The 26,446-nt window shown below is 43.8% G+C and overlaps 1 protein-coding gene across 3 annotated transcripts in view; it reads left to right on the top strand.

Annotated features, from left to right (window-relative positions):
* ATG2A (autophagy related 2A) overlaps positions 1-26,446 on the top strand; it is a 114,548-nt gene that overhangs the window by 23,587 nt on the left and 64,515 nt on the right. For all 3 annotated transcript variants that reach the window (XM_030217736.1, XM_030217737.1, XM_030217735.1), the window contains exons 12-19: positions 10,026-10,170; positions 10,341-10,439; positions 12,826-13,002; positions 13,691-13,955; positions 14,270-14,372; positions 14,697-14,859; positions 24,373-24,515; positions 25,469-25,632. In XM_030217736.1, the coding sequence (XP_030073596.1) occupies positions 10,026-10,170; positions 10,341-10,439; positions 12,826-13,002; positions 13,691-13,955; positions 14,270-14,372; positions 14,697-14,859; positions 24,373-24,515; positions 25,469-25,632 (1,259 nt within the window). The remainder of the gene's footprint in view (positions 1-10,025; positions 10,171-10,340; positions 10,440-12,825; positions 13,003-13,690; positions 13,956-14,269; positions 14,373-14,696; positions 14,860-24,372; positions 24,516-25,468; positions 25,633-26,446) is intronic.

The raw sequence follows: 26,446 nt of genomic DNA, 5'->3' as shown, positions 1-26,446 counted from the left end.
TCGGAACCAGGAGCAGAAAATAATTTTAACTCTCTAATAGCTTTTTGTAATTCTTTAGCCGTCAATGGTTGATTTTAGGGACCGCGAGTCCTCTACAGAGAGGCTGGGCATTCCTGAGATTTGAAGATATTTTTGTATGGTTGTAGTTAAATCTACCGATGGTACCTCTGATTCATATAAAGTAGCAAAATGTTTGTGAAAAATGTCCGTTATTTCCTCAAGTTTAGTATATATGTGTCCCTTAGGGCTTCGCAGGGCCGGTATAAAATGAGATTTTGTAGTTCCTTTGACGATACTTGCTAAAAATCGCCCCGCTCTCTCCCCATGTTTATATAGATCATATTTTCGTAGATTAATGTTCTTGTCACAAGTTCATGTAAAAGACTATTCAAAACTGCTTTGGTTGCTGTAAGAGAATCTAGCAAAGAGGAAGTTGAGTTTCAAGCATAGCAGCGTTTGAGTCCTCACCCTGCGTTCCAGGGCTACAATACCCTGCGCAATGCGACGATTCCTTGCACTGACATACGCAATGATGTCTTCCCGAAGCACAGCTTTAGCTGTAGACTATCCATGTGCTGGTGGTTCGAGGAGACCAACTCTTGCCATTTATTTTGTAAATATTTAATAAAATCTTCGGAGGGAAACAAATATGCCGGAAAGCGCCAACCCGGGGTTTGTTGAAAGTAAGGTGCTGCCTCCAGGTCCACCCAAATTAAGCATGATCTTGGCAGAAATTACTTGAGATAGCATTTGTTGTGATATAAATATATAATCAAGACGCGAATGTGTTTGATGTGTCCGTGAAACATGAGTGAAATCTTTGTCATTTGGGGGCAGCAACCTCCACGGGTCTACTAATCTCAAAGCAGAGCAGAAGGATTCTAGCACTCAGGGACCTGGAGGCTGCCTCACCCCGAAAGGGCTGGACCTATCTATGCTAGGATCAAACACTAGGTTCATATCTCCAGCCATTATCACTGGCAAGCTGGAATATCGCTGACAGCAAGATAGCAGCCGGGGATAAAAAGTTTTGTCAAAGGTGACTGGCACGTAAACCTCCACCCATCAATACTTCTCTGCCTTGTACAGTCGAGTCCCGCACTGTTGCAGTAAGTTTGCCCAAGGCCTCCGTAGGTGGGGGTGGGGGCTGCATCTTCTAAGGTCGAAAGCCTCTACTTAAGCTCTCCCGTTCTGTTATTCATGTCTGATTAGAAGGTCTCGAAGTGCGAAAACTGGTCAGATAATGCCTTACTTTAGGCTCTAAAGCTTATTCTATTGCTGCTGTCAGTTGAAGTAGTTGCTCCGCCAAAAAGGGCTGTCCTCCCTGCAGTGACTTTCCGTCCATCATGCTGTCCACCGCTCGTGGCTGCTCTTTCTCTTTTTTCGATTCCTTTGCCTACCGTTCCTCTTGGTGAAGTTGCTAAGTATTTGTCCATCCAGTAAGCGTCCACTAAGGGACCAGTCTTGTGATTCTGAATGTAAAAGGTTCAGCTTTTGCAAGCTTTAGGGGTGCGAGGGCCTCGGAGAGCTTGAACACACATCTTACTCAGGTCTCTTTCTCTAGTTCTTTCAAAAGGTGTAAATCTTTACGCAGAACTCATAGTGGAACATGTTTTACATACAACCAATTAGGAAATAAGGTTATACAAAAAAGGTTGATTCTTCCAATTAAGGGAAGCGGCTGGAGGATCCAAACTGCCAATTGCTATTGTGTCTGCTGAAGTAGAGATGTAATATTGCAATGGTGTAAATAAGGATGCATTTCGATTAGAATTTTAATCACATGATTGAAAGTATATTTTATGTTTTACCCCACTGCAGCTCCTTTTGACTCTGGGCAATTCAATTAACCCTCCATTGCCCAGAGTCACAAGGAGCTGCAGTGGGAACAAAACTAAATAGGAAAGAGATCTGTCAAAGGACGGAGAACTCAAACACCCTACGGACAACAACACAATGAAATAAAAGTGGGAAGATGTATAATAATGAAAGAATTTTATTAAGGTATAAGGACTCGACACAACGTTGTGTTTCGGCCATTAGGCCTGCATCAGGAGTCTATAATCTAATTTAAAAACACAAATTGAAAAACAATGTATACATAGCATATATATATATATATATATATATATATATATATATACACACACACTGAAATATTAAAAACATTTTAAAAAATGTTAAATTTTAATTGGACTACACTTATATGTTTTAAATATAGATAACAAAATGAATAAACATGATAAAATCCAATAAAAAACATTTAAAAATGAATGTGCACAAGTGGCTAAATTTGGAATTAAGGTATTGCAATATATACAACATGTAATAAGGCGACCGCATATATTTAAAATGATTTTCAAAGATAAAAGAATTGGTGTGCATATATAATTTAAAAATGAATAATATATAAATTTGTATTTTTTTGTCTTGATGCCTTACACAAACATGAAGAGTACAGAGCATATATGAGTGATATTTGTATTGGAAAATCAAAATAATAAAATAAAACGGTATTTAAAAATTACTTATAATTTTTAAAAGGAGTAGTGAAGGAGATCAATAAATGGCAGATTCATTAAAATGATTGTGCATGAAGTGGAATAAATGAATATAGACGTGTGAAATATAAGTATGGTGGAACTAACCTTGTTATCATATACCTTGGGAGCTATTGATGAAGACAATCCTCAAAACAAAGAGGGTCTAGCTGGAAAGTAAAAGGGTAAAAATTAAAAAATGAAGAATGAAATAAAATGGATTGACGAGGGTAAATGAACATAAAATATATTGTATACCGATGGTAAAAGCATATAGTAGACAGCTGACAAACATATGCAGAAGGAAAAACACAAACGTTTGAAAGACAAAATTATGGTGCTAGTATTCAGTTACAGTTTGATATGCAGTACTGTATATCCTTCTAATCGCTATCATTAGGACCAGCTGATTTACTCACAAGTTGAGGCATCATTGTAGATCTTGAAGACTTATCACTCTTGGAATCATGGTCTTCCTATATCAGATCCATCTTCTGTACCATCGGTTATTGTATAACACTTCTTAAATGAGTGCCGCACTACTGGAACTTCTTTCCATGCAGCTGACGCCAACTCTGCAGTTTTTGAAGAAAGTGCTCTCTTGATGTTCCCAGAAGGCGTCAAAGGAGGTTTATCAGAAAATAACCAGGTCTCATATTTTCCTCTTAAAGACTTCAAATGGCTTTTTCACTGAAACATCAAGTGGCTGAAGCTGACTTGTCATACCTCTTGGAATAAGTACCAAATCACAATTGTTTTCTTTCAGGCTCTTCTTTGTCGGGCGTCCTCTGAATGCATCAACAAGTATACTATGTGGTTTGTGAAGAGCCCCTGGCCACCTATTCCAGACAGCATTCAACCAATCTTTCATCATTTCAGCCTTCAAGCTTTCTTTTTTTTTTTTTTTTTTTGGTGCACTTACAATTACGTCTGTTGGGAAAGTTTCATTTTTTTGGAATGGTTTTCCTGTGAAGAATCCAATAAGGAGGAAGCTTTCAGCCGTCAGCTGTTAATAGATAACATAACAGTGATATGCTGTTTTTCGTAACTTGTAGTTTTTATTTTGACTTCTTTAGACCCTTGTGGATTAACGGTATAATTACATGGCATATCAAAAAACATAGGGGTTTCATCAGCATTACCTATAATTTGTATCTTTCTTTCGTTTGTAATTGAATAACGTAACTCTGAAAGCTTGTGAGTGGTTTCTTTTTTTTCTTCAAACTCTGCAGGAAGTTTTTGGCAGATTGACATTCGTCACCTTAATGCAAATCCTTCCCTAAGCATAAATCGATGACACCAACCACTTCAAGCTTTAAAATTGTTTATTCCAAGTGAATTTGTAGCTTCCATTGCCTTAAGATGAATCATTTGGCATGTGATTGGTAGACCTTTGGATCGTGCATCAGTTACGACCTGTAAAACTACTTCATCAATTTTGGAATGTCATCCTTTTTTTTGGACTTGTAAGGCATGTTGTTGTAGCTTTACATGCAAAAATTAAATTTTGACGTTTTCGCCATCGGCGACTATTTGCTTCACTAATATCAGGTTGTTGTTGTTTTTCCCCCGCAGCCCTATTCCCATTCTGTTCAGCATGTAAAATTACCTTTTTATTTTTGCATTGTAATGCACTCTTCTTGTAGACATTTAAAAGGTCTTTGCATACCTTGCGGCTTCTTTATTTGATCACTGATGATGCCTACTCCAGGAAAACAGAATCCCCCATCAGGCAGGGGTGTAGCCAGTATTCACTTCCAGGGGTGGGCAATGTTTTCCTCTCTATTCTCCCCTGCCCTCTTCATTAATACCTTGCCAGTAATTTTGCTGTTGTTGGAGAGAAATGCCCTGGAGTATGTTTGTGGTCTTCAAGTGGTTGAATCCTGGTGTTACCTCAGTGGGAAAGTGGGCGGCCTCTCTCCCAGCAGTCCACACCAGTGCTTCTTGCACATGCTCAGTTCATACGCGAATTGAACGTGTGTGAGAAGTGCCAGTGTTAGGCTGGGGGGCAGGCCATCGACTTCTTTGCTAGGACAGCACTGGGATTTGGCTGCTCGAAGATCACATACCTCACGGAAGGCAGTCGACACCAGAGAGGCATGGTGGGCAAAAAAAAAAAAGAGTGGACAAGATAAGGGCTTTGAGTCAGCCAGAAAAGCATGCAGCAGCATGAATCTGGATGTGGAGCGTGTACCGCAAGGTTCTGTTTCCTGCCAGCCTTTCAACAGATATGGTATGGTACAGGTACCAGTTGTGGAGTTTTTGGGCTTTGATTCTAAGATGTCATTGAATGTAAGCTGCACCTATTTTCCATGCATGTCAAAACCGGCAAAAAAGTGCTTCGTAGAATTGAGGAAATACAGTAATTTTTAGGTTAAGCAAGCTTAGTAGTGTTTCTTCTCACATTGCTAGTTCGCATGCTCCCTGTTAGTGAGCGTGTTCTGTTTAAATCAGCTTGTCTGACTTTTTCAAATTCTATATGGAAATGCGTCTGCAATGTTGATTTGATTCTGTATGTATTTTTTTACAGTTTTCTTTTTGTCTACGGAAATTGTTGTTGCTTTGACCCCCCCCCCCCCCTTCTTTTAAAGAGTCCATTTTACTAGGCTGGATAACTCTTCATTTTCCCTAGCTGTGGTATCATTTTGGAATTCCTTGCTGAGCAGTATTAGTTGAAGTGAATTATTTATTGTTCCATAAAAAGTTAACCTTTTTGTTCAGGAATTCTTAAATTCTTATTTTCATAGTACTCTTTGATTATTAATTATCCCATGTATATTATTACCTGTTGTATGTTGGAGGAGGGATACTTTATTATTTTGTGTGAATATTCAGAGAATGGAACTTTTATGATGATGATCTGAATTTGTAAACCGCATTGAACCCTTATTAGGGGATATAGCGAGTAACAAAAGCTGTATTGGCATTGTCTGTAAAACGTTCATGTAATTTGGGAGGAAAATTAGCTTCATAAAGACCAGCAAGGGTTTTCGTAAGATTAACTTCCAAATAATAAATCTGATGAGTGACCTAACGAAAGGGAATTACTGTTTCAAAAGGACAGCCTCTGACTGATCAACTGTAATATTCAGAATCTTTGATTTATGCATATTTGATTTTAAAGCCTGAGACCTGAGCATAAAAGTGTAGTAACCTGAGCCAGAGTGGTACAAGGGTTGGTCAGGGTAAGTAAAATATCGTCCACAAAAAGTAGAATCTTCTGCCTGGTGACACTCATTATCCCTGCATGGACTCTATTAACTGCACCAAAGGTTCTATCATAGAAACAGAGAAAAATGAAGGCAGGTAAAGACCATATGGCCTATCCAGTCTCCCCACCCATCCATACCATTCCAGTTTCAGGATATTCAGGTGCACCTTTCCTTAGCGCGGGCAGCAAGAGAGTGTCTGGGCTGGTGAAGGATCTCCTGCACTATGTGATGCTTCTCGAGCCTCCAGAGCGGATTCTGGTTACCACAGACGCTAGTCTGATGGGCTGGGGTGCACATTGTCTAGGAAATACATAGCTCAGGGTCGGTGGTCCCAGTTGGAAGCAACCTGGTCAATCAACAGACTAGAGACTAGGGCAGCCCATTTGGGGGAGGGAATATGTTTTCTCCTCAAGTCATGCTGAGTACCTTCATGTGATGACCCTGTTGTATAAGTTTGAAACTGGGGACTACAAACTACCGCAGAACTGATGGGTTTTTTTTTAAAATATATATATATATATATTTTAATTCCAAGGTGTTTTTTTTTTGGGAGGGGGGGGGAGTGGGGGGGGGGGGGGGTTGGTGCGTGCACATCATATCTCATGTAGTGTAGGGGCTTTTTTTTTTCTTTTTTAATAATATGCTTAATACCCATGGTTGCTTCTACTTCTCCCCCATAGTACACAGTCACCTAGCTCTTCCCTTCCCATCTCCATTGCACTCGCACTTGGCTCTGCTTCTTCTCTTCATTCACACTCACCTTCCTCTCCCCCCCCCCCCCCCCCCCCCCCCCCCGGGTCCTGAAATGTACTTTGACTAGTGATTGGCAGCCACAGTGATTCAAGCAGGTGGCTTCTAGCTGGATCCGGGACCTTTCCTCGGTCAAGTTGCATCGGAAGAGGATCCCTAGAATGCCCGGGATCCTGCCAGAAGCCACCTGCTTGAATCACTGTGCCTAGGGCAAAAGGAGAGGGTAAGATGCCACTACAAACCAGTACAATGATTTCCTGGACCTTTGCATGGTCCACATGGGAAGGCTCGGTGATCCAGATTGCAGACTGCAGTCTGCCATTTGAGTAGTCCTGCAGTAAGGCCACTAATATATAAGTATGATGGGAAGGAAAAAGGATATGTACTGGCCGCACAGCACCCTGGATAAAAAGGTGCCCACCTCTGGCTTATGTGCTAGGACTAATGATTGTGGTAGAGATAGTATAAAACCTTCAGGAGAAGATAAACCTATACCTGCATGAGGGATGTTATGTTGAACTTTTTCTTTGACCCATTGCAGCAGGAAATAAACCACAGAAACTAATGGAAAAACTCTTATGTGAACTCTTGAAGATAAAAAGGAGATAATGTACTGCTACTATTATGCTATCCTGTCCTGGTATGTGCAAATCTAAAATGGAGGAACAATCGTTCCGTACTTGTGTCAGCAAGAGAAAAAACAAGGAGTGGGGTAGATCGGCTCTTCCAAAAAACCAAGGGAGACGATAGTTCAAAGAGGTGATCTTTATTGGAGCAGTTCAAAAGACTCAACACAGCTGTTGTGTTTCGGCGTCTAAAACACCTGCTTCAGGAGTCTCATGATGTTCATTTCAGATATGAGCAAAATATTCTGGGATCACATACAAACTTTGTGAATGATACGGATCCAAAGTCCATAAGAGTTTAGCTGATGGAAGTTTTTGTGCACTCTTATGGACTTTAGATCCATATCATTCACTTAAAGTTTGTATGTGATCCCAGAATATTTTGCTCATATCTGAACTACAAAACATCACGAGACTCCCGAAGCAGGCGTTGTAGATGCCGAAACACAGCAGCTGTGTCAAGTCTTTTGAACTGTTCCAATAAAGATCACCTGTTTGAACTATCATCTCCCTTGGGTTTTTGGAAGAGCTGATCTACCCTACTCCTTGGTTTTTCTCTTCATGTGCAAATCTAACCTATTTGGAGACAGTGCCCCTGATTCAAACTGCTGGGTAAAGTGTAAAGGTGCTTCGATATGTTCTTGAAGCACTAGTAGATCATGCAGTTCAGAAACAAAATTGTATGACAGGCTCAGAAACGCAGAGCCTTGCGCAAAAGATCAGTTAAGGGCACTTTATAATTTAGTTGTATAATATGATGCGTTTCATATAACACAAGTAAACTTCAGAGCCCCACTGTTGGAATTGGTACTTGTGACGTCTGAAAATTTTCAGACAAAATGCGCTTACCTCATCATATATCTCTGGAAAGGATATGTAAGAGCAGATTGGGATTGAACTCGCTTTTCCTGAAAAGAGAAGCCAAAAGAGGAAACGGATGTTTGTCTGAATGACAATTATGAATTATGAATGTGTGAATGACAACGGTGACATTTAGTGCAGAGGAAAAGTTGAAGCCAAGATTTCCCCCTTCCCACCCCCGCTTGTCAATGCAGCAGTTACTAGCTTGAACTAGCTTTTTTTAAATCATTTGTTCGACTATATTTTCTCTGCCAAAGAGATGGGGAAGTTGCAGACATTTGGCTCAAGAAATGGGTAACATTGATGCAGAAGGCTTGAATGTTGCGAGATGCTTAGCTGTAAATGCCTTGCCAGGCCAGCTGAGGTTTCTTAACTTTTTCCAGCATAGATATGGTTTATTTGATCGCTATACCTGAACTTAAGCGTTACATCGCAGCTGCTTTTGACTGTACCTGTAACCGTGGTCTCAGGAGAGAGAAGCTTTTCATGTTTAAAGTTATTGAAGAACTATTTGTGTTCAACGTTGTTACATCATCCGAATGGTCTGGCTGAGATCTCAGTTGAGCAAGAAATTTATTGCAAGCTAGACTTCTCTAAAATTGAAGATGTTCCCTCTGCAAAAGCAAAGAAGACCCACTTTACCCCAAAGTGAATTTGTTCAAAATTCTGATGTTTTATACTGTTGAAGAAATCTGTTCCAATTTATATTTACCAAATAAAAGTGATTTAAAGTTGTATTATGTGTGGTAGTAATAGCAGTTGGGGGGATTGGGGGGGGGGGGGGACACAGAGAAGAGGGATCAGAGGGGTGTTCCCTCATTTTCTGCCCTGGGCCCCAGAATTTCCAAAATCAGCCCTGCCCATATCTTTAAGTCCTGTCTTGTTGGTGTTTCATCTTTTTCACTTCAAAGATCTTATGTTCCTGGATTGTTTTAAAAGTTCCTCTTAGTATTCTGGCCATAAACTTATTGATGCAGTGCTGTGGTCCTGAAAAGTGCTGACCCACAGAATAGCCTTTCTGAGGGCATCTACTCTGGATCACCAATATACATGGGAAACATCCTGATTCACAACTACTTCTGTTTCAATAAAGACATCTATTCACAAATTATGAGCACTGCTGTAGGAACCAGGATGGCTCCATGATATACTGTAAGCAATTTGACTCAATGGGATCAGGCAGAAGTCTATTCAGGCAAATTTATTCAAAAACTTTTTTAGGTTTTCTAGTTATTTTGCTTTCAAAACATTCACATTTTTTTTTGTTACCTTTGTACCCTGCGCTTTCCCACTCATGGCAGGCTCAATGCGGCTTACATGGGGCAATGGAGGGTTAAGTGACTTGCCCAGAGTCACAAGGAGCTGCCTGTGCCTGAGGTGTGAATCGAACTCAGTTCCTCAGTTCCCCAGGACCAAAGTCCACCATCCTAACCACTAGGCCACCCCTTTTCAAAGAGGGGTGATCCTGCTAAATAATAGTAGAGCTGGTGCTAGGAGAGGCTATAGGGGAATGTCCTTGATACAGCTCATGGCTGAGCGAAACATGTTGGGCAGCTGAACCCCTTGGTCTGACATTAAAAAGAGAAAAGATAAGTAAAACCAATAGATAAGAGAGATAATAAAATCTAATTGGGTGTGCTGATGAAGTGGTGCTAGTTACATTACCATATCTACATCTTTGGCAGTGAGCACCGCTGAGGTCACCATACTTGAGCAATCCTGAAAATATTAACTTTTGGTTTGAAACGTGAATGTTTTGAATGCAAAATAACTAGAAAACCTAAAAAAAGTTTTTGAATAAATTTGCCTAAATAGACTTCTGCCTGATCCCATTGAGTCAAATTGATTACTTGCTACAATTTGGGACTGGTATTTATATTTTGAAAACTAGCCACTGCTTGGTCCATGGTATACTGACCTTTTTGCTGGCAGAACTGGAAGAGACATTTGTTGAATACATAATCGGACTAAACCCTTTAAATGTTGCAGGTATACTGATAACATTTTTATGATTTGCACTTCATTCTCCACTGTAGGGTAACAGGTGCAGCTGTGCAGGTTGTTTGTGAACGGAATTCAGGCCGCAGCATACAGACCTTAAATACAGACCTGTCCTTCGGAATGCTGGAAGTTCTGGAGAGCCTGTATACCGAGGGAATCCCAGAGCCAGAGTACACGGAGGTAAGGGGAGGAGGGGGGGGGGGGGGGGAAGGAGGGACAGCCTTGCAGAAAAAGCAAGAGCGTGCATCTGTATAATACTTCAGAAGAATGCGGTGCAGGGAGAAAAGCCTTCTTTGTATCTGTACCGATAGTTAATTTTAAAGTCCTTAATTGATCATTTTCCTCCACAGCTCCTGTTATTCAAGAACCGCAGTGCCTTTACCTACAGCTCCTCTTCTAAACCCTGTGCCCAGATTCACTACAAGCAGACGGAGACAGTCCCCTCAAGAGTAAGAGCCCCCCACAGCACAAACTTCATTTGCAGTCATCCCATGTGGGTGGAGGGATGTCAAATCCTTATTTTGAGCAATGAGTGCAAGATGACTGATGAATGCTGCACTGTGAAGAGATCAGGCAGGGTTGGGGTGGCTGGTATGGAAGAAGATGTCTCCATAATTATACCTGTAAGAGACGACCATGGTCTGATAAGATACCGTGGTGAGGCCAAAGAATAATATGTGAGTGTTTAGCAGTGGAGCCACTGGCATATAAACTGCATGTTAGTGGCTCTATATCTGGTGTTGAGATGCAAGGGACCCAACATAAAGTTAATTTATTTGCGGATGATGCTTTTCTTACTTGCGGGTACGGAGACTTCCTTGAAGGAAGTTTATTACAGAGTTAGAGAGCTTTGGAAAAGTGGCCGTGTTTTGAGTTAATATGGGTATTTCTGTACATTAGTTTGCTTCGTGAGTGGATACTGACGTTACATGCCCAGTTCCCATTTTGCTGGGTGTGAGTTTCTTTGTGATATTTGGGTATCTATTTAGGGAGGGAGGGAAGTCAGTTGTACGATTTTAAATTATAAACCTCTAATTCATCAATTGGTGATGAAGAGTTGGACTAGGCTGACTGTGTCCTGGTTGGGGACATATTGAAGCGCTGAAAATGATGATTTTGCCTCGCCTATTGTATTTGTTTATGGCTTTACTGATCTGGATTACACCCCAGGAACTGGAGTCTATAGAAAATATGTTCTACAGATTCTTCTGGGCTAGGAGGCGCTCAAGAGTGGCTCGATACATCTTATATCTTGGTAAAAAAAGATAGGGGATTGGCGATGCTGGATTTGCATAAATATTACTATGCTTGCCAGCTTCAAGCACTTGTTGCTTGGTAGACGTGTGAGGTAAAACAGTGGGCGGAGTTAGAACAGGAAGTGGAGAAAGATGTACCTCTATCCCATCTTCCCTGGTTACCAGTGGGGTCCCATAAGGGGAAGGGGGGCTCTTTCTGTGCAATAACTATGTGTATTTGGCGGATTGTGCAACCACGCCTGTTGGGTGGGAAATGTTATTCCTGGTACACGCCAATATTGTACAATGAAGAATTTGCACCTGGTAGGGGCCCAGCCCTGTTTAATAGATGGGAAAGGTTGGGGTTAGTATGAATGGGACAATTGTTTGACCCAGTCGGGGGAGGGGTTGTATACATTTGGAGATCTGCAAAAGAAGTATGGTTTGTCCCCGGGGATATTGCAAGTCAAACATTATCTTTAGGGATCAAGAGTGTTGAGGTTCTTGGGTGCAGAGAAAGGACAATTTGAAAAACTATTGGGGCCTGTGGTGCAAAAGGGAGCCATCTCTCAAATATACCAATGCTTGAATCAGCGGGGGTCTACAAAACTTTCTTATATGTTGCAGTGGGAGGAGGACTTGGGAAAGGAACTTAGTCTTGAAGATTGGAACACTGGTTTATCAACGGACAACATCCCTGGGTATCTCTTCAGTAATAGTGGAGAATGGCTATAAGGTCTTATTTTGTTGTTACCTTATTCCCGTTAGACTTGCAAAAATGGGTCTTAGTTGGGAGGAGTTCTGTTGGAGGGGTTGCAGGGGTTAGGGGACTTATTATCATATGTGGTGGGACTGCCCCTTAATGCAACCTTATTGGATTAAGGTATTTACCATGTTATCACAGATTTTGCAGGAGGACATAGAAGTAAATATTGAATTGGCATTCCTGAACAAGCCATTGCCCCATTTGGATGAAGGTGCTGATCTTATTTTACTGCTTGGTCTCACCGCTACTTGGGTGGTGATTGCTGCCATATGGAAATTGCCTCAGATTCCCTATCACCAGGCAGTAGTGTGCAAGCTGGACCAGTGGTATAACATGTATCGCTTGACAGCGCTCTGCCATTTTAAGGTGCTTTCTTTTGAAAAACACTGGTCTCTATACAATCAATGGAAGCAAAGCTTTGAACCTTTAATAGCTACTGCTTGATCTTGTGTACTGGTGGTGAAAGTTTGATGTCTACAGTGTTTGGGGGAGAGGGTAGGGGGTTGCTGTTAGGTAGTTAATTTATAAATGTATTAGCTAGATACACTGAAGAAACCACTGTGTATCTAATGTCGTTGGTGTATGCTGCTGGATGTTCAAATATATAATAAAGTTTCGTTTAAAAAAATAAATAGAGGCACTGGCTTAGGGTTAGAGGCATGTTAGAAATTATCTGTTCAACAGAGCTGAGTTATCCGTTTTAATGAGTGCTAAATAGATAAAGTATGCATTTTTAGTTTAGGCTGTTGAGAGCCAGTGTGTTCACTGTTCACATGGTCCAGTGGGTAGAACTCTCAGCGGTCGCTCTTTTGATTTATTATGTTTTGTCCGCAGAGCAGCCGGAAGAAGACTACAGCCAAGCGCAGTGTGGAAATGTCTGTGGAGCTGGCAGAGTTCTATGCAGATGTGGAGCTGGGGGTTGTGGACCGGCTAGGACCTATCTTTCACCTGCCATCAGCCGTAGACTGGGAACGGTCTTTCAGTGCAAAGACCAGCACATCTCTGCCACTGGTGAGCAGGCGGGCAGTAGCTTTCCATTTTTCAAGCTGGCTAAGTCCTTGGGGCTTGCTAAGCCTGATATGTGTGATATGACAGGACCTAAAAGGATGTTAGAATCAATTGGTATTTTATTTAAAGGACAATGTTTGAATAATTCTGTGCAGATGAATATCTATTTTCTGTTTGTAAAACCAGTTTGAAGATTGCTCCCTCTTCTGTGTGTGTGTGTGGGGGGGGGAAGTATTCTGTTTAACAGTGTACGTATATGTACCAGCATGAAAGAGTGGTGGTAGATTGGAGTTGTGAAAGTAGGCACAAAGATTTACATTTTTCAGTGTGTATTGTCTACCTGCTCCCATGCAGGCACAAGATACGTGGGTACAAAACCACCTGTAGTATGTGCGCAGGTGGCTTTTCAGAGTGGGCCTGATGAAATTTCTGATCAGTGGGGCTGGCCAAGATTATCAATGTAATTGACATATGGACAAATCTTTTGAATATCAGCCTCTGAGAAGATGGGAAGTTCCACACAGCATCCACATGCAGGTAGCCAAAAAAAATCTTTACACACTGTATTCAGTAGGAAGGTGTCACTAATGAACTTACCAGTAAGTTTTTGTATGTAGAGCCTGGTGGGCAGAATACATTAGAGTGGGGGTTGATTTATATTTTTTTCATGTTTTGTCCATATCTGTTACAGGTGGATTTGCCATCTGCTACAGAGCACCAAAGCACACTCAGGGTCACATCGCCCAAGGCTCATTTGCGGCTTCAGTTTCCAATACCAGACTTGCGGCCTGATGTAGAGCGCAGGCCCTGGGCAGAGAAGGCTGTCCGCAGGGAATGCATGAGACTGGACTTCACCGATGCTGAGTTCCAGACTGGATTCTGTAGCAGTGCTGCTGCCTCTGTGGCAACACACATCAATCCTACCAAGCTGGACTTCACCTTCAGTGACTTGCATGGTAGGAAACTGGAGGGCTGGTAGAGGTTGTGTTCTTCTATACAGACACCTAGGATCCCTTCTCCCGCTCCAGATCTTAGACAAACAGCTCGAGGCCTTGCAGAAGGAGGACCTAAATGAAGGCCAGTTAGGGAGGAAACCATGTGGGAAGGCAGGGCCTGGATGAGAGAGAAGAGGAGATATCTTGCAGGGGCAGGGCCTTGATGGGAAACAATGAATTTTGACCAGATCTTGGGGCTGGGGAGAAGTGATGGTGTTCTCACTGCCTGTTTCAGAGGCTAAAGCAGCTCTTAAAATCTTACTGTTATCTTCCAGGTGTTTATGAGGATGGCGAGAAGGCTGCAGTCCCTTGTATTCATGTCAGCAAAGCCCTTGACCCTTCGCACAAAGGAGCGGGGAAGAAATATTTATTTCCAAAGTAAGTTGTCTGAGAAGTACTATTGGTTAGCACAGTGCTGTCCTGTTCTGCAGAGGGGGAGAATGTATGTGGGGGATGGGGGGTGAGAAGCTTACACTGCTGATGCCTATAGTATAGCTGTTGTTTGTGACTGCATCTGCATGTTAAGGGTCTTTGCACTGTCATTGCCTATGGGGAGCTTATACTGTTCTCTTACCATGCCTGTCCTGTGGTGAGCCAGAGTGTATATGAGGGAAGCTTGCACTGCTACTGCCCATGCTGAACTGGTTCAGTAGTAGAGAGGTTTTTCACTGTTTTCTTCTTGCTTTCTTTGTGCTCTGGCAGAATTACGGTGACCTTCCAGCCTCCGCACAGCACTTCTCCCTGGGATACGATGCTGGAGAAGAGTCAGGAGATGGAGCTGTCCTCTGTGGAGAGCCCCTGTGAGCTGAAACAGCTGGAACCTTCCCCCTTCTCCTCCAAGAGGACCATGTACGAGACAGAAGAGGTTGGAAACCCCCTTCACCCCTCACAAGCAAAACCAGGGCCCAGCTTCTGCTGGCAGGAAGCCAGTGACCTACCTTATGGCACACACTGCGTCTCCAGCCAACTTAAAGGAGCAGTCTAAAAGGATCCCTTTAATTACAATGCCCCTGTTCCCGGAATGGCTTTTCAGTTGTGTCCTTTGGGGATATGGTTTCAAACAGTGTTTTACATACAGGTGCTTTTAAAATTAACCAGGGATATACATGTCTAAAAGTACATGCTCAAAATGTATAGCATATATTCTCTAAGGACAAGCAGGCCATATCTCAACTGGGTGACATCATCCAATAGAGCCGGAGCAGATGTTGCCCAGCGCTCTGTCTCTTTAAGAGGCCTTTGGCAGCATCCCATTGTTCATGTGTGAGTGCCTTCCCACCTGACGTGTAAGCGCAGCACCAGCAATCTTTGTTTTCCCACTGAGAAGAGGTCACAGTTTTTATCTCTCCTCAGCTCATTCAGTTTAACTTTTTCTCTTGGTGCCTTCCCTGCAGGGTTTTTGTCACTTTTCTTCAATCGTTTTCTTTGTTATTTTCACTTTTTTGCTCCCCTTAGAGTCCCTAGTCATTTTGTCCTGTTTTTAAGTTTCCTTTATTTTTCAGTTCCATGTGCTCCCTTAGGCCCAAGCTGTAGCCAGGTTGCATCAAGCATGGAGTCGGGTGGGAAGGCATCTGTACGTGCGTAGTGGGATGCTACCAAAGGCCTCTTACAGACTTGGCACTGGGCAACATCCACACTGGGCTCAGTTGGATGACATCACCCAGTTGTGAGAATGATTGACCTGCTGACTTTGGAGAGCACCTGCTGCAGGTAAGTAACTTTGCTCTTTCCCACAATATACACCTAGGCTTTCTTGAGATGGAGTTGCAACATAAGGCGTGTATCCACAGAAACTTAAGCAGATTATTTGTGCCTGCCTCAGAGCAGATGTAAATGTCTATATATACTTCCAGAGTGGAGGTACAGATAGGGTGGCTACTTTGTAAATGTATATTGATGAAAAAGATATATATGTCCTTTACCTCTATGCTGACATTTAATTTTAACCCCATTACAGATAAGTTAGTTGAATTTTCCTCTTTGTCCAGCTAGACCAGTCCACACCAGTGGGTTATATTCCCCGACCATCAGATGGAGACGGAGAAAGAACAGACAAATTCCAGTGACATCACCAGTATAACAGCAGGTGCACCCAGGAGCTAGTCAGTATTTCTGTACCTCCAGCAGATGATGCAGGTTGGACTGGTGCAGCTGGGTTTTTGTTTTTTTTTTTTAAATTTTTGATATGGCCTGACTCCCACAGCACCTGGCTATGACTGGTGACTGGCTCGTTGAATTCTGTGGCTTTCTCTTTTCCCCCCACAGGGTTTGGGCCATGATCCATCTCCGGATGATTTTAGCCTGCTTTGCACCTCCCATTGTTTCTGGTCCCCATTTCGTTTACTGGCACGGGTCCCAAGGGGGCCCCTGTCATTAGAGCTTGGGTCCCTGTCCCCCACCTTCACCTCCCCTTCTACAGTCTTACAAACAAACAATGTTCAGGAGAAGGAGATGGCTGCTGCTGCAGCTTTGTTTTCAGCTGCCTATAGTTTCATAATAAAAAAGAAAGAAGGAGATAAATACAACAAAGAAAGCCAGTCTTACTCTCCTCCTCCCGAGCCGGTTGATGTAGTATATCTAGATTTTCAGGAAGCTTTTGAAAAAGTTCCTCATGAGATACTCCTGCGAAAATTAGAGAGTCATGGGATAGGAGGCAAGGTTCTGGTGTGGATTAGTAATTGGTTATTGGAGGGTAGGATTAAACGGTCATTTCTGTCAGTGGAGGAGGGTGAACAGTGGAGTGCTGCAGGGATCAGTACTACTACTTATCATTTCTATAGCACTACTAGACATACGCAGCGCTGTACACTTGAACATGAAGCGACAGTCCCTCCTCGACAGGACTTACAATCTAATTAGGACAAATAAGAGATAAGGGAATTACTAAGGTGGGAATGATAAAATATGAGTACTGAACAAATGAGTAAGGGTTAAGAGTTAAAAGCAGCATCAAAAAGATTTGAACACAGCTGACAAACTAGCTTCTAGTCCAAGAATATCTAAGGGGTGGTAAAGAGCTTTGCATGTCCAGAGGACTGTTCTGATGGACAATGGGAAGATTCATGGGCAGAGCCCAGAAAGCATGTATGTGGGACAACCTAATATACAGAGTGCAGCATGATAATATGGCTGCATTATCTTCAATGTAGCAATGCGCTGCTATGTTTTGCATATTATTAATTAACTGGTAGTTAGCACATATACCCCCAATTTATAGTCATGTCAGTGTAAAGTCAGAACCATCTATCAGAAAACTACCAGTGTTGAGCTAATAATGAAATAAGTGGGACCGCTGCTGTTTAACATGTTTATAATCGGAATGATCAGTGAGGTGATTAAATTTGCAGATGACACAAAACTATTCAAGGTTGCTAAAGCAAGTGTGGACTGTGAAATATTGCATGAAGACTGGGCATCCAAATGGCAGATGAAATTTAAGGTGGACAAATGCAAGGTGATGCACATTGGAAAGAATAATCTGAAATAGTTACTTGATGCTGGGGTCCACCTTGGCGCTCAGCACTCAAGAAAAAGATCTAGGTGTCGTCGTAAATAATACGCAGAAATCTGTTCAGTGTGTGGCAGCAGCCAAAAAAGCAAACAGGATGCTAGGAATTATTAGGAAGGGGATGGTGAATAAGACCGAAAATTCTATCATTCCTCTGTTTTGCTCTGTGGTGCGACCGTCCCTTGAGTATTGCATTGTTCTGGTCGCCATATCTCAAAAAAGATATAGCGGAATTAGAAAAGGTTCAAAGAAGAGCGACCAAAATGATAAAGGGGATGGAACTCCTCTCATATGATGAAAGGCTAAAGAGGTTAGGGCTCTTCGACTTGGAAAAGAAACGGGTGAGTGAGGTCTACAAAATCCTGAGTGGTGTAGAAGGAGTAGAAGTGAATTGATTTTTTTTTTTACTCATTCCAAAAGTACAAAGACTAGGGGACACTCAAGGAAGTTACATGGAAATACTTTTAAAACAAAATAGGAGGAATATTTTTTTTACTCAACGAATAGTTAAGCTCTGGAACTCTCTGCCAGAGGTTTGGGAAAGTCCACAGTCTGTTATTGAGATAGACTTGGGGAAGCAACTGCTTGCCCTGGGATTTGTAGCATGGAATGTTGCCACAGTTCGGGCTTCTGCCAGGTAGTGACCTGGCTTGGCCACTATTGGAAACTGGATACTGGGCTAGATGGACCATTGGTCTGACCTGGTAAGGCTATTCTTATGTTCTAGAGTAAGGGCACAGTTGGATCTGAAGCTCTTGGGGCAGTTCCGGTGAGGGTTTCCCTGCCCTCTGTGCAGCTGCAGCCAATGCGAGTCAGAGAGCTTGCCTGCCTGCACGGCGCTGCAGCTGTTTCTGCAGGCTGAGGTGGAGCACTTTTTGAGCTCGGGCCAAAATACTGCTGACACACACTTTTTGTGGGAGCAGTGGCCATACTGGATGTTGGCTGCAGGGCTCTTGGGAATCTGTTAGTTCAGGGGGGGGGCTTCCTTGGGAGGTGCAGGGGACATACCATTGGATCCACCATGATAGGAGCAGGTAGGAGAGGGACCTAGAAAGGAAACTGTGCTGGCAGTGGCCTTTCTGATGGGCTGGGTAGGAACCTGGCTGCCTGGAGAGGGCCTGACCTGGCCATTTTTTCTCCAGAGGGTTCTTGAACCATATCTCTTCCAGCCCTCGGCCTCCTTTCCTCCTCCTTGCTCCACCCCACCCACACACACACAAGAAGCACGTCCAGGTGGCCAGTGGGGGATCAGATGACTTTTCTCAGATGGGAGGAGGATACACTGACCTGTTCTGCTTCTTCTACTTGCTCTGACTCCCTGGAGTTTAGGGAGGTGCCACCAGAGAAGGGCAGAGTCTCTGGTGCAGCTGTTTATGGGGCAGAAGCTCCCCGCTCTCATAGACCAGCTTTTTGAAGTGCTCCAGCACTCTGTGGCACCCCAGGAGGAGACCGGGGAGGTCATCACATTCTTGCCAGCCAAGACCTTCCCTCTCCATTGGGCTCTGTCAGAAATGGGAAAACCCATGTTCCATCCTTCATGGGACCAGGCTTATGGGACAGCCCTACCCCCTTCCCTGGGAAGAGGCTGATTGATTTTTCCCTTTCCTTACAGTTGACTCTAGTCACAGGGGTTACCAAGAAGACCAGTGTATAGTTTCGCTTTCTTTGGTTTTTTTGTGTATGTTCTTGTAGCTTTTCTCAAGTCCACTGACAAGGTCGTGTGTTTTTTCTGGTTGGGTCTGTGCTTTTATTTATTTGTTGCATTTGTATCCCATATTTTCCCAACTTTTTGCAGGCTTTCAGCCTGCGGCTTCATTATGCAGTGGGGTATCGTCCCTTGTGACTATCTTGGGCACCGGTTCCTACCTTGGCAGCATCTGTTACTCGCCTGCCGCACTGCCGCATCTGTGCCCTGCGTGCTCCATCACCTGTCGCTGGGTCCAGCGGAAGAGACCTCTCCTGCGTGTCTGGCTCTCCTTCAGTGTCTCATGGCAGCCGGTGTCCAATGTTCCCCTGGTCCTCTTGGCTCTGGTTGCGCTCCGTCTCTTGTCATTGGGCCATGAGGGGATCTCCTTCACGGTCCTGTCTTGCGGTCCTGGGATTTTCCAGGCACCAGAGTCAGTCTCTGTGGCGATTCTGTTTCCTGTTCTCAGTTTGCTTGTAGGGGTTACCTGGGGATGTGCCAGTGTGATGCCCGTTCTGGCCCCTGGTGCACTCGAGGTGGTCCGCAGGTAGACTCGGGTTTTCCTCCGCTGTTTCTTGCTGGGATTTCTCACTTTGACCTAGTGCTGGCCCCTGGTCCTCTCGGTGCCATGTGGCTTCGGACCACGAGGGACCTCCTTCAAGGTACTCTAATTCGGCAGCAGCTAAAGCAATTGGTAACCTAGTACAAAAGTTGCAAGCTCTAGCTTCATTCATTTACAGTAGCTCTCGTACTGCCTGAAGATTCATTGATACAGGAGAAAAAGCCCTCAGAAACCTTAGACACTTAGTCTGAAGTTTTGAACTCTGCTACTGAATTTGTCACAATGTATCCAGTGCTCAGATTCTATCATAGGGCAAAAAACTCCTAATCATTTACTCATTGAAAATCTCCTAAAGAATTTACTAGAATTTCATCAATGTCCCAAAGAAACACTTAGCTTGGGAATTTCAGGATTGCGGATCCAGCATGTAATATAAAGTTTGACGGGGCCACTGTTTCACTCAATGACGGCTTCTTCAGGAACTCGCTGGCGAATATCCGATATCTTGAAGACATCATAACGATGAAATTTGCAAGAAAAATTACATATAAAGCTGTACTGGCTAAAGCATCAACCCTTGTTACACTTGCTTTTAGTCACAGGAATCTGTTCAAAATGGCGTCCATGACGTCACACGCCAGCAGTCCTCTCTGTATATATACCCCTCCTTCTGTAATTTTTTAAAGGTAAACTGACACATGGATGGACATTTCAGTAAAAGACATGCCAGTCAATCGAGCTATTGAGGCCCGATAGTTCTACCGATTTTAACTCAAAAATCCATTGTACTTCCTTTCTTTGTAACAACAGCTTTCTGTTGCCCCCTCTACTTAATTGCTCCACTTTATCGACTGCACAACATTTCAAGTCATCAAAAGAGTGTTTCTTTTCTACACAATGCTCTACAAGTGGCTCTTTTAGGACCTTCCGCTTGATGTTAGATTTATGCTCTGATAGCCTAATTCTCAGAGCCCTCATGGTAATCCCTATATATACTTTTTGGCACGGACATATTATAGAGTAAATGACATATTCAGATAGACAGTTTGTAAAGTGGTTGAGTTCAAGCACTCTGTTGCTTTATTGTAGAAACTCTTTGTTTGTAGAGTGTAGCAGCATATTGAACAGGTGCCACACCTGTAATGTCCTGTTAATGTTCTCGTTTTTTGTACAACTTTCAATTCCGTTGGACTTAATATGTCCTTCAAGTTATTGCCTCTAGAATAGGCTATACCGGCTTTGGCTCTGCAATTGGGCAGAGGTTCCAGCGTCTAAAGACTGCCTCAGTAGGTTGCCCTCTAGGGGTCGGCTACTGTTTGGCGAGAATCTAGAGAAGTCGGTGATGAACCTCACTAATGCAAAGCCCTATCAGCTGCCTAAAGATAAGTTTAGGGGACCCAGAGTGTCTGGGGTTCAGTACAAGCTCTAAGATTGGGGCTGTTACCACTCTAGGAAGACATTGGGAGGCCCCCAGCCCTAAGGATGAGAAAGGGAAGGCCTTCTGTGGTGTTAGAAAAGATGGGGGGACCTCTTTCTCCTTTTCTGCACTCTAAAAATTGATCCAATCAAGGTCAGGGGTTCTCTCCCACACTAGAACAAATAGGATGTGATTCACAAAGTTTGTTTTTGGACTTTGCCTCCCCAGTTTACATCACCCTTATGGTCTCCCTCTGCGGTTCTCCTCTCAAGAGGCAGGCTGTTTAGAACATATTGGCATGTCTAATCTAACTGGATTCTGTAGAGGAAGTTCACCAGTGCTACAGGGTCATGGCCAATACGCCTCTATTTTGTGGTCCCTAAGAAAGGCGGGTCCTTTCGGCCTGTCTTGGACCTCAGAGATGTTAGTGCAGCGTTGCGGGTTCCTTGGTTTCCCATGAAGACCCTTTGATCGGTGATCATGTCTGTTCACCCAGGGGAATTTCTGACCTCTCTGGACTTGGCTGAGGCCTATTTTCACATCCTCATTCAGCAGGAGTACAAGGGGTATCACCGCTTCTGTTTGTTGGGCAAACATTTTTAGCTCCAGGCCTTATCCTTTAGTCTGACCACAGTATCTTGAACCTTTTCCAAAGTAATGGTGGTAGTAGCTGGCTTCCTCCACAGAGAGGGGGTATGGGTGCAACCTTACTTGGACAATTGGTTGATTACATTATATTACATGACATTTGTATCCCATACGTACTATTAAACAATAAACTGGGCCAATTCCAGGAACAGGTACAGATCATTAAAAACAAACAACCGATAAAAGCTAATTAATTCAATCTGAAATATTTTCTAAAACAAATGTTCATCAGTTTTCAAAATGCTGCATGGTTAGATTGCATTTGAATTTCTATAGGTAGATCATTACAGTTACTGGCTACCAAATATGCAAATGAACCAGCAAAAAATCTCTTATAAAGTCCCTAGGGAGCCCATTGTCAGTCCCACATGTTCCAGGGCATGTGGACGTAGTGGGACACCTCTTGCTCCATTAATCCACTTGAGGCCAGGACAATAAATTTGGTTCTGCAGGGCTTCCTCCCCCTTCTTCAGGGAAGGCAGTTTGGGTTTTCTTGGACAATGTGACAGTGGTAGCCTATGTCAACAAGCTTGAAGCTTGATGTGACAAGTAGTCTCTTTCCCCCTGCAAGGTGAAATATCTCTCGTACTCTCATTCTTGCAGGATGGCTTTTATCTGGGTCTGACCCTGAATTCACTTCATGTTCATGTGGCAGCCCTAGGGCACTTCTCGGCTTCTAAGCTGGATGTTGTTTGGTTTTTGCAGCAGGTCAAACAGCTTCAGCCTTTGCTTTATTTGATTTTACCCCAATGGGACCTCATCCTTCTGTTACTTGCATTGGCAGGGGGGCACCCTTTGAGCCTCTCCTGGTGGCTTTCTTGAAAGATCTTACCCTAAAGACAGCCTTTCTTGTAGCCATTTGCTGAGCTCAGAATTTCTGAGCTGCAGGCTCTTTCTAGTCAGGATCCTTATTTGTCCTTCTCAGATGATGCTGTTTCCTTGCAAATGATTCCTTCCTTCAGGTGGTCTCTCCTTTTTATTTGAATCAGGTGTATCGTTACCTTCTTTTCCTTGGGATTCTATGCTGGGGGTGAATTGGATGCATTCAGGGTGCTGTTAAAGTATCTGTGGTTACTAATGAGTTCTGGAGTTGGATCATTTGTTCATTTTGTTTTGTGGTTCATGCAAGAAGAATGCAGCATTTAAGGCCTCCATTGCTTGGTTGATCGAGGCAGCCATCAAAGCTGCTTACATTCTGGCAAATTAGATGGCTACAGCGGGCCCACTCAACTAGAGCCCAGGCCACTTCCTCGGTGGAGACTCAAGCCATTTCTCCAGAGCACATTTTCAGGTGGTAACTTGGTCCTCGCTGCACTCTCTTGTGAAGCACTACAAACTGGATTTATGGGCTAAAGGCGACAGTGCCTTCAACAGGGCAGAGATACAGGGAGAGTTGTCTTCCCTGTGTTCAGATGTATAAGCTTTGGTACATCCCACTGGTGTTAACTGGTCTTGCTCATTGTTGCCAGGGTTGCGGTCTTCCCGCAACACTGGGCGGGGTTTCTTTGAGCAGCTGCGGCAAAATTTCGGCGGCTGCGGGGTGCGGGTTTGGGCTCTTCTCCTGTGGCCGCTGTGTGCTTTTTTCCAGGGCTTCTATTGGTCCAATTTGGTCCAATAGAAGCTTTTCCAGGGCTTCTATTGGTCCAATTTGGTCCAATAAAAGCTTTCCCGGGGCTTCTATTGGTCCGATGTGGTCCAATAGAAACTTTTGAGGGGTGTGGTCGACGTCAGGGGCGGGGTTAACAACGTCAGGGGTGACGTCGGGACGGGGCTGGTGATGTGGGAGGCGGGGTTTGACGGGCTGGTTTAGGGCTGATTTTGGGCGGGGAAAATTTTTCCCATCTGGCAATCTTGCTGGATGAAAAGTGAGGTGAAGTTTATTCTTTCTTGTTAATTTCCTTTTCTTGAGTCCTGTTAGACCAGTCCAGTTCCCTCCCGGCGATTTCCTGCAGACTATTAGAGTTCAGCAGTCCTTTATGAAGAGTGACGGCAATGTCTTAATTGTTGCAATAATTCATTTTGTGAGTTTTCAGAGGATCTTCTTGAAGGGAGTCTTAGTTCTGCTTAGACTTGGTTGCAAATATACTGACTAGCTCAAGGCTGCATCTGCTTTACCGGTGATGTCGCCAGAATTTATCTGTTCTTATTCTTTTTCCATCTGCTGGTCGGGGGAATACAACCCACTGGTGTGGACTGGTCTAATGGGACTTAGGAAATTTAATAGGTATGAATAAATTTCACCTTTTTCCTGGCCCACTCCTGCCACCCCCTTCAGTTAACAGCAAAGACAGTGTGAGTGGATGTAGGTGACCCCAAGAAGTAGAATGCTATACATAGATAACTCTAACTTGCCAAGAATGTGAAAACTAATTTCTATGTTCCCATTTTTTTTTCTTTTTATAAATTCTTGAAAGTCCTTTCAGAGTTGGGAATGGAAGGAACTGGTGTGGATTAGCAGGGTCAGGTATTTACTTCTACTGGCAAGGGTTTTCTTTCATGGCTACTGCGTGCAATGTCAGGGTCTCTCTTTTCACATATTTTCTACTCTGTTTCTTCCAGATGGTGATCCCAGGAGACCCTGAAGAGATGGCTGAATTCCAGGCAGCCACAGTGGCCATGTCTCAGTACACACTAGAGGTGACCTTTCCCTGCGCACACATCTTCCTTCCTAGCAAGGAGTTCTATGAGAGCATCTATAATAGGTAATGAGCAGTGCGAGTCTGCCCAGCAAAATCCCCTGTAGCAGAACACACACATACAACATCCCTGTCCCTCTGCCAGTGTACCTCACTTAGGCCCTGCAGTGCCCCATGCTGCACATGTGCATATGTTCGCAAATACACACCAGACCAGCTGCCAGTGTACCTCCCCTGCAGCAGACGATATGTGTACAATATCTCTGCCAGTGTACCTCACTCCTACCCTTCAGCAACCCTTGCTACACAAGTGTATGTGTATTAACCCCCCCCCCCCCCCCATCTCACTTCTCACCTTTTGTATTGGTGCATACATAGTACCACCACTGCAACCTAGGTGGGGGAGAGGAGGGCACAGTTTCTCTCCCTCACCCCCACCCGCAGGTGTCCAGCATCTTCCCCCTCTTCTCTTTGTAGGACCGAATTCCTCCATTAGGAGTAGAGGAGTAGCCAGTGCAGCAGACTTTGATCCTGGGAAACTGGGTTTGATTCCCACTTCAGCTCCTTGTGACTCTAGGCAAGTCACTTCCATTGCCCTAGGTACAAATATATATACTGTGTAAACCACTTTGACTGTAGTTGCAAAAAACACAGAAAGACAGTATATCAAGTCCCATTTCCCTTAGTTTACCAGTACCCTGCCCCCCCCCCCCCCCCCCCACCATTTCCACCCAGTTATCATGCAGCTACAAAAGCAATGCTGACAGTGACTGCATGTTATATTGTTGCTGTCCTGCCATGCACAGTGCATCAGTGCTCCTTCCCCCTCAGTTTTCCCTTTGCCAGTGCCTTCATTACTCCCAGCTACAGAAGTAAACAGCCTCCCATCCTGTTGCCCCCTCCCCCCCACCAGTGTACTTGCAGCTCCAGTATATTTGCACAATCACCAGTACCACCCATCTTTATCAGTGTAGAGCTCCCCCACTCCCTGTTCTCTGACACCCTCTTTCTTCTTACAGGATAAACAATGACCTCTTGATGTGGGAGCCTGCCCGCCCTTTCTCTGGTAACACGGTCTCTTTCTCTGGCACAGTGCCAGTCAACACCTTCTTCCCTGGCAAGCTGTTTGGATCCACTTACCAGCAGGAGAATTTCCAGATGTGCAAGTCTGCCTTTAAGCTAGGTAAGAGAGTGCAGGCCTGGAGCTTTGTTCAGAGAAGAAATAGTGGGACAGGCCACAAGGCCTTCAGTTTAGAGTATGCCAGGTGTGTTGCTGGTAGTAGAATAGCCAGGGAGCAGGAGGCTGAGAACCAGGTAAGCCAGTGAGAGATGGGCCAAGCCATTTACCTGGCAGTGAAAAACAATTATCTGGTGGCAGACTGAGTCAGGTCATGAGGATGCACAAGTGACCCTTGAATATGGGCATTGCCTAGAAGATCTTTTAAGCACCCTGTTGTTTGATCTTTTCACCACTCTCCTCAATATCAAAGTCCCTCAGGTCTGACCCAGATTGGCGTCACATGGCAGACTAACTTTGGATTTCTTGTTCTTAAATTGGAGGAAAGGTCTTCTGTATGTGTATCCTCCAATACTAAAGGGACCATTGCTCTGACCCAGTATGGCTAGTTTTATGTTCTTATGTATGGTGCGGAAGAGAAAACCAGGAGGCAAACCTTGTGAAGCACACAGCCTTTATTAATAAAAGCTCCCAGGGGTTCCTTATTCAGTGCCTGACATGGCCATGTTTTGCCAGAGATAACAGGCTGTGTAAGGGGCAATGGTTACTGCGTTTGGATTGGCGTTTCACTGACTTCAGAACCTGTGCAGCCAGGAAACCCTTCAATAGTGTGCGTGCTGTGATATCATCTGAGTCAACTGACATGTTTCACTAGTTGGAATGCTTCTCTGAGGAAGGAAGGAGATTCCGAAGTCAACAGTGAAATGCCAATCCAAACACAGTAACTGTTGCCCCTAATGCATCTGTATCTCTGGTGAAA

The sequence above is a fragment of the Microcaecilia unicolor genome, chromosome 11 (genome assembly GCF_901765095.1).
Source record: "Microcaecilia unicolor chromosome 11, aMicUni1.1, whole genome shotgun sequence".
In the NCBI taxonomy this organism is placed as follows: domain Eukaryota; kingdom Metazoa; phylum Chordata; class Amphibia; order Gymnophiona; family Siphonopidae; genus Microcaecilia; species Microcaecilia unicolor.
This window is presented reverse-complemented; position numbering and strand designations above follow the sequence as displayed.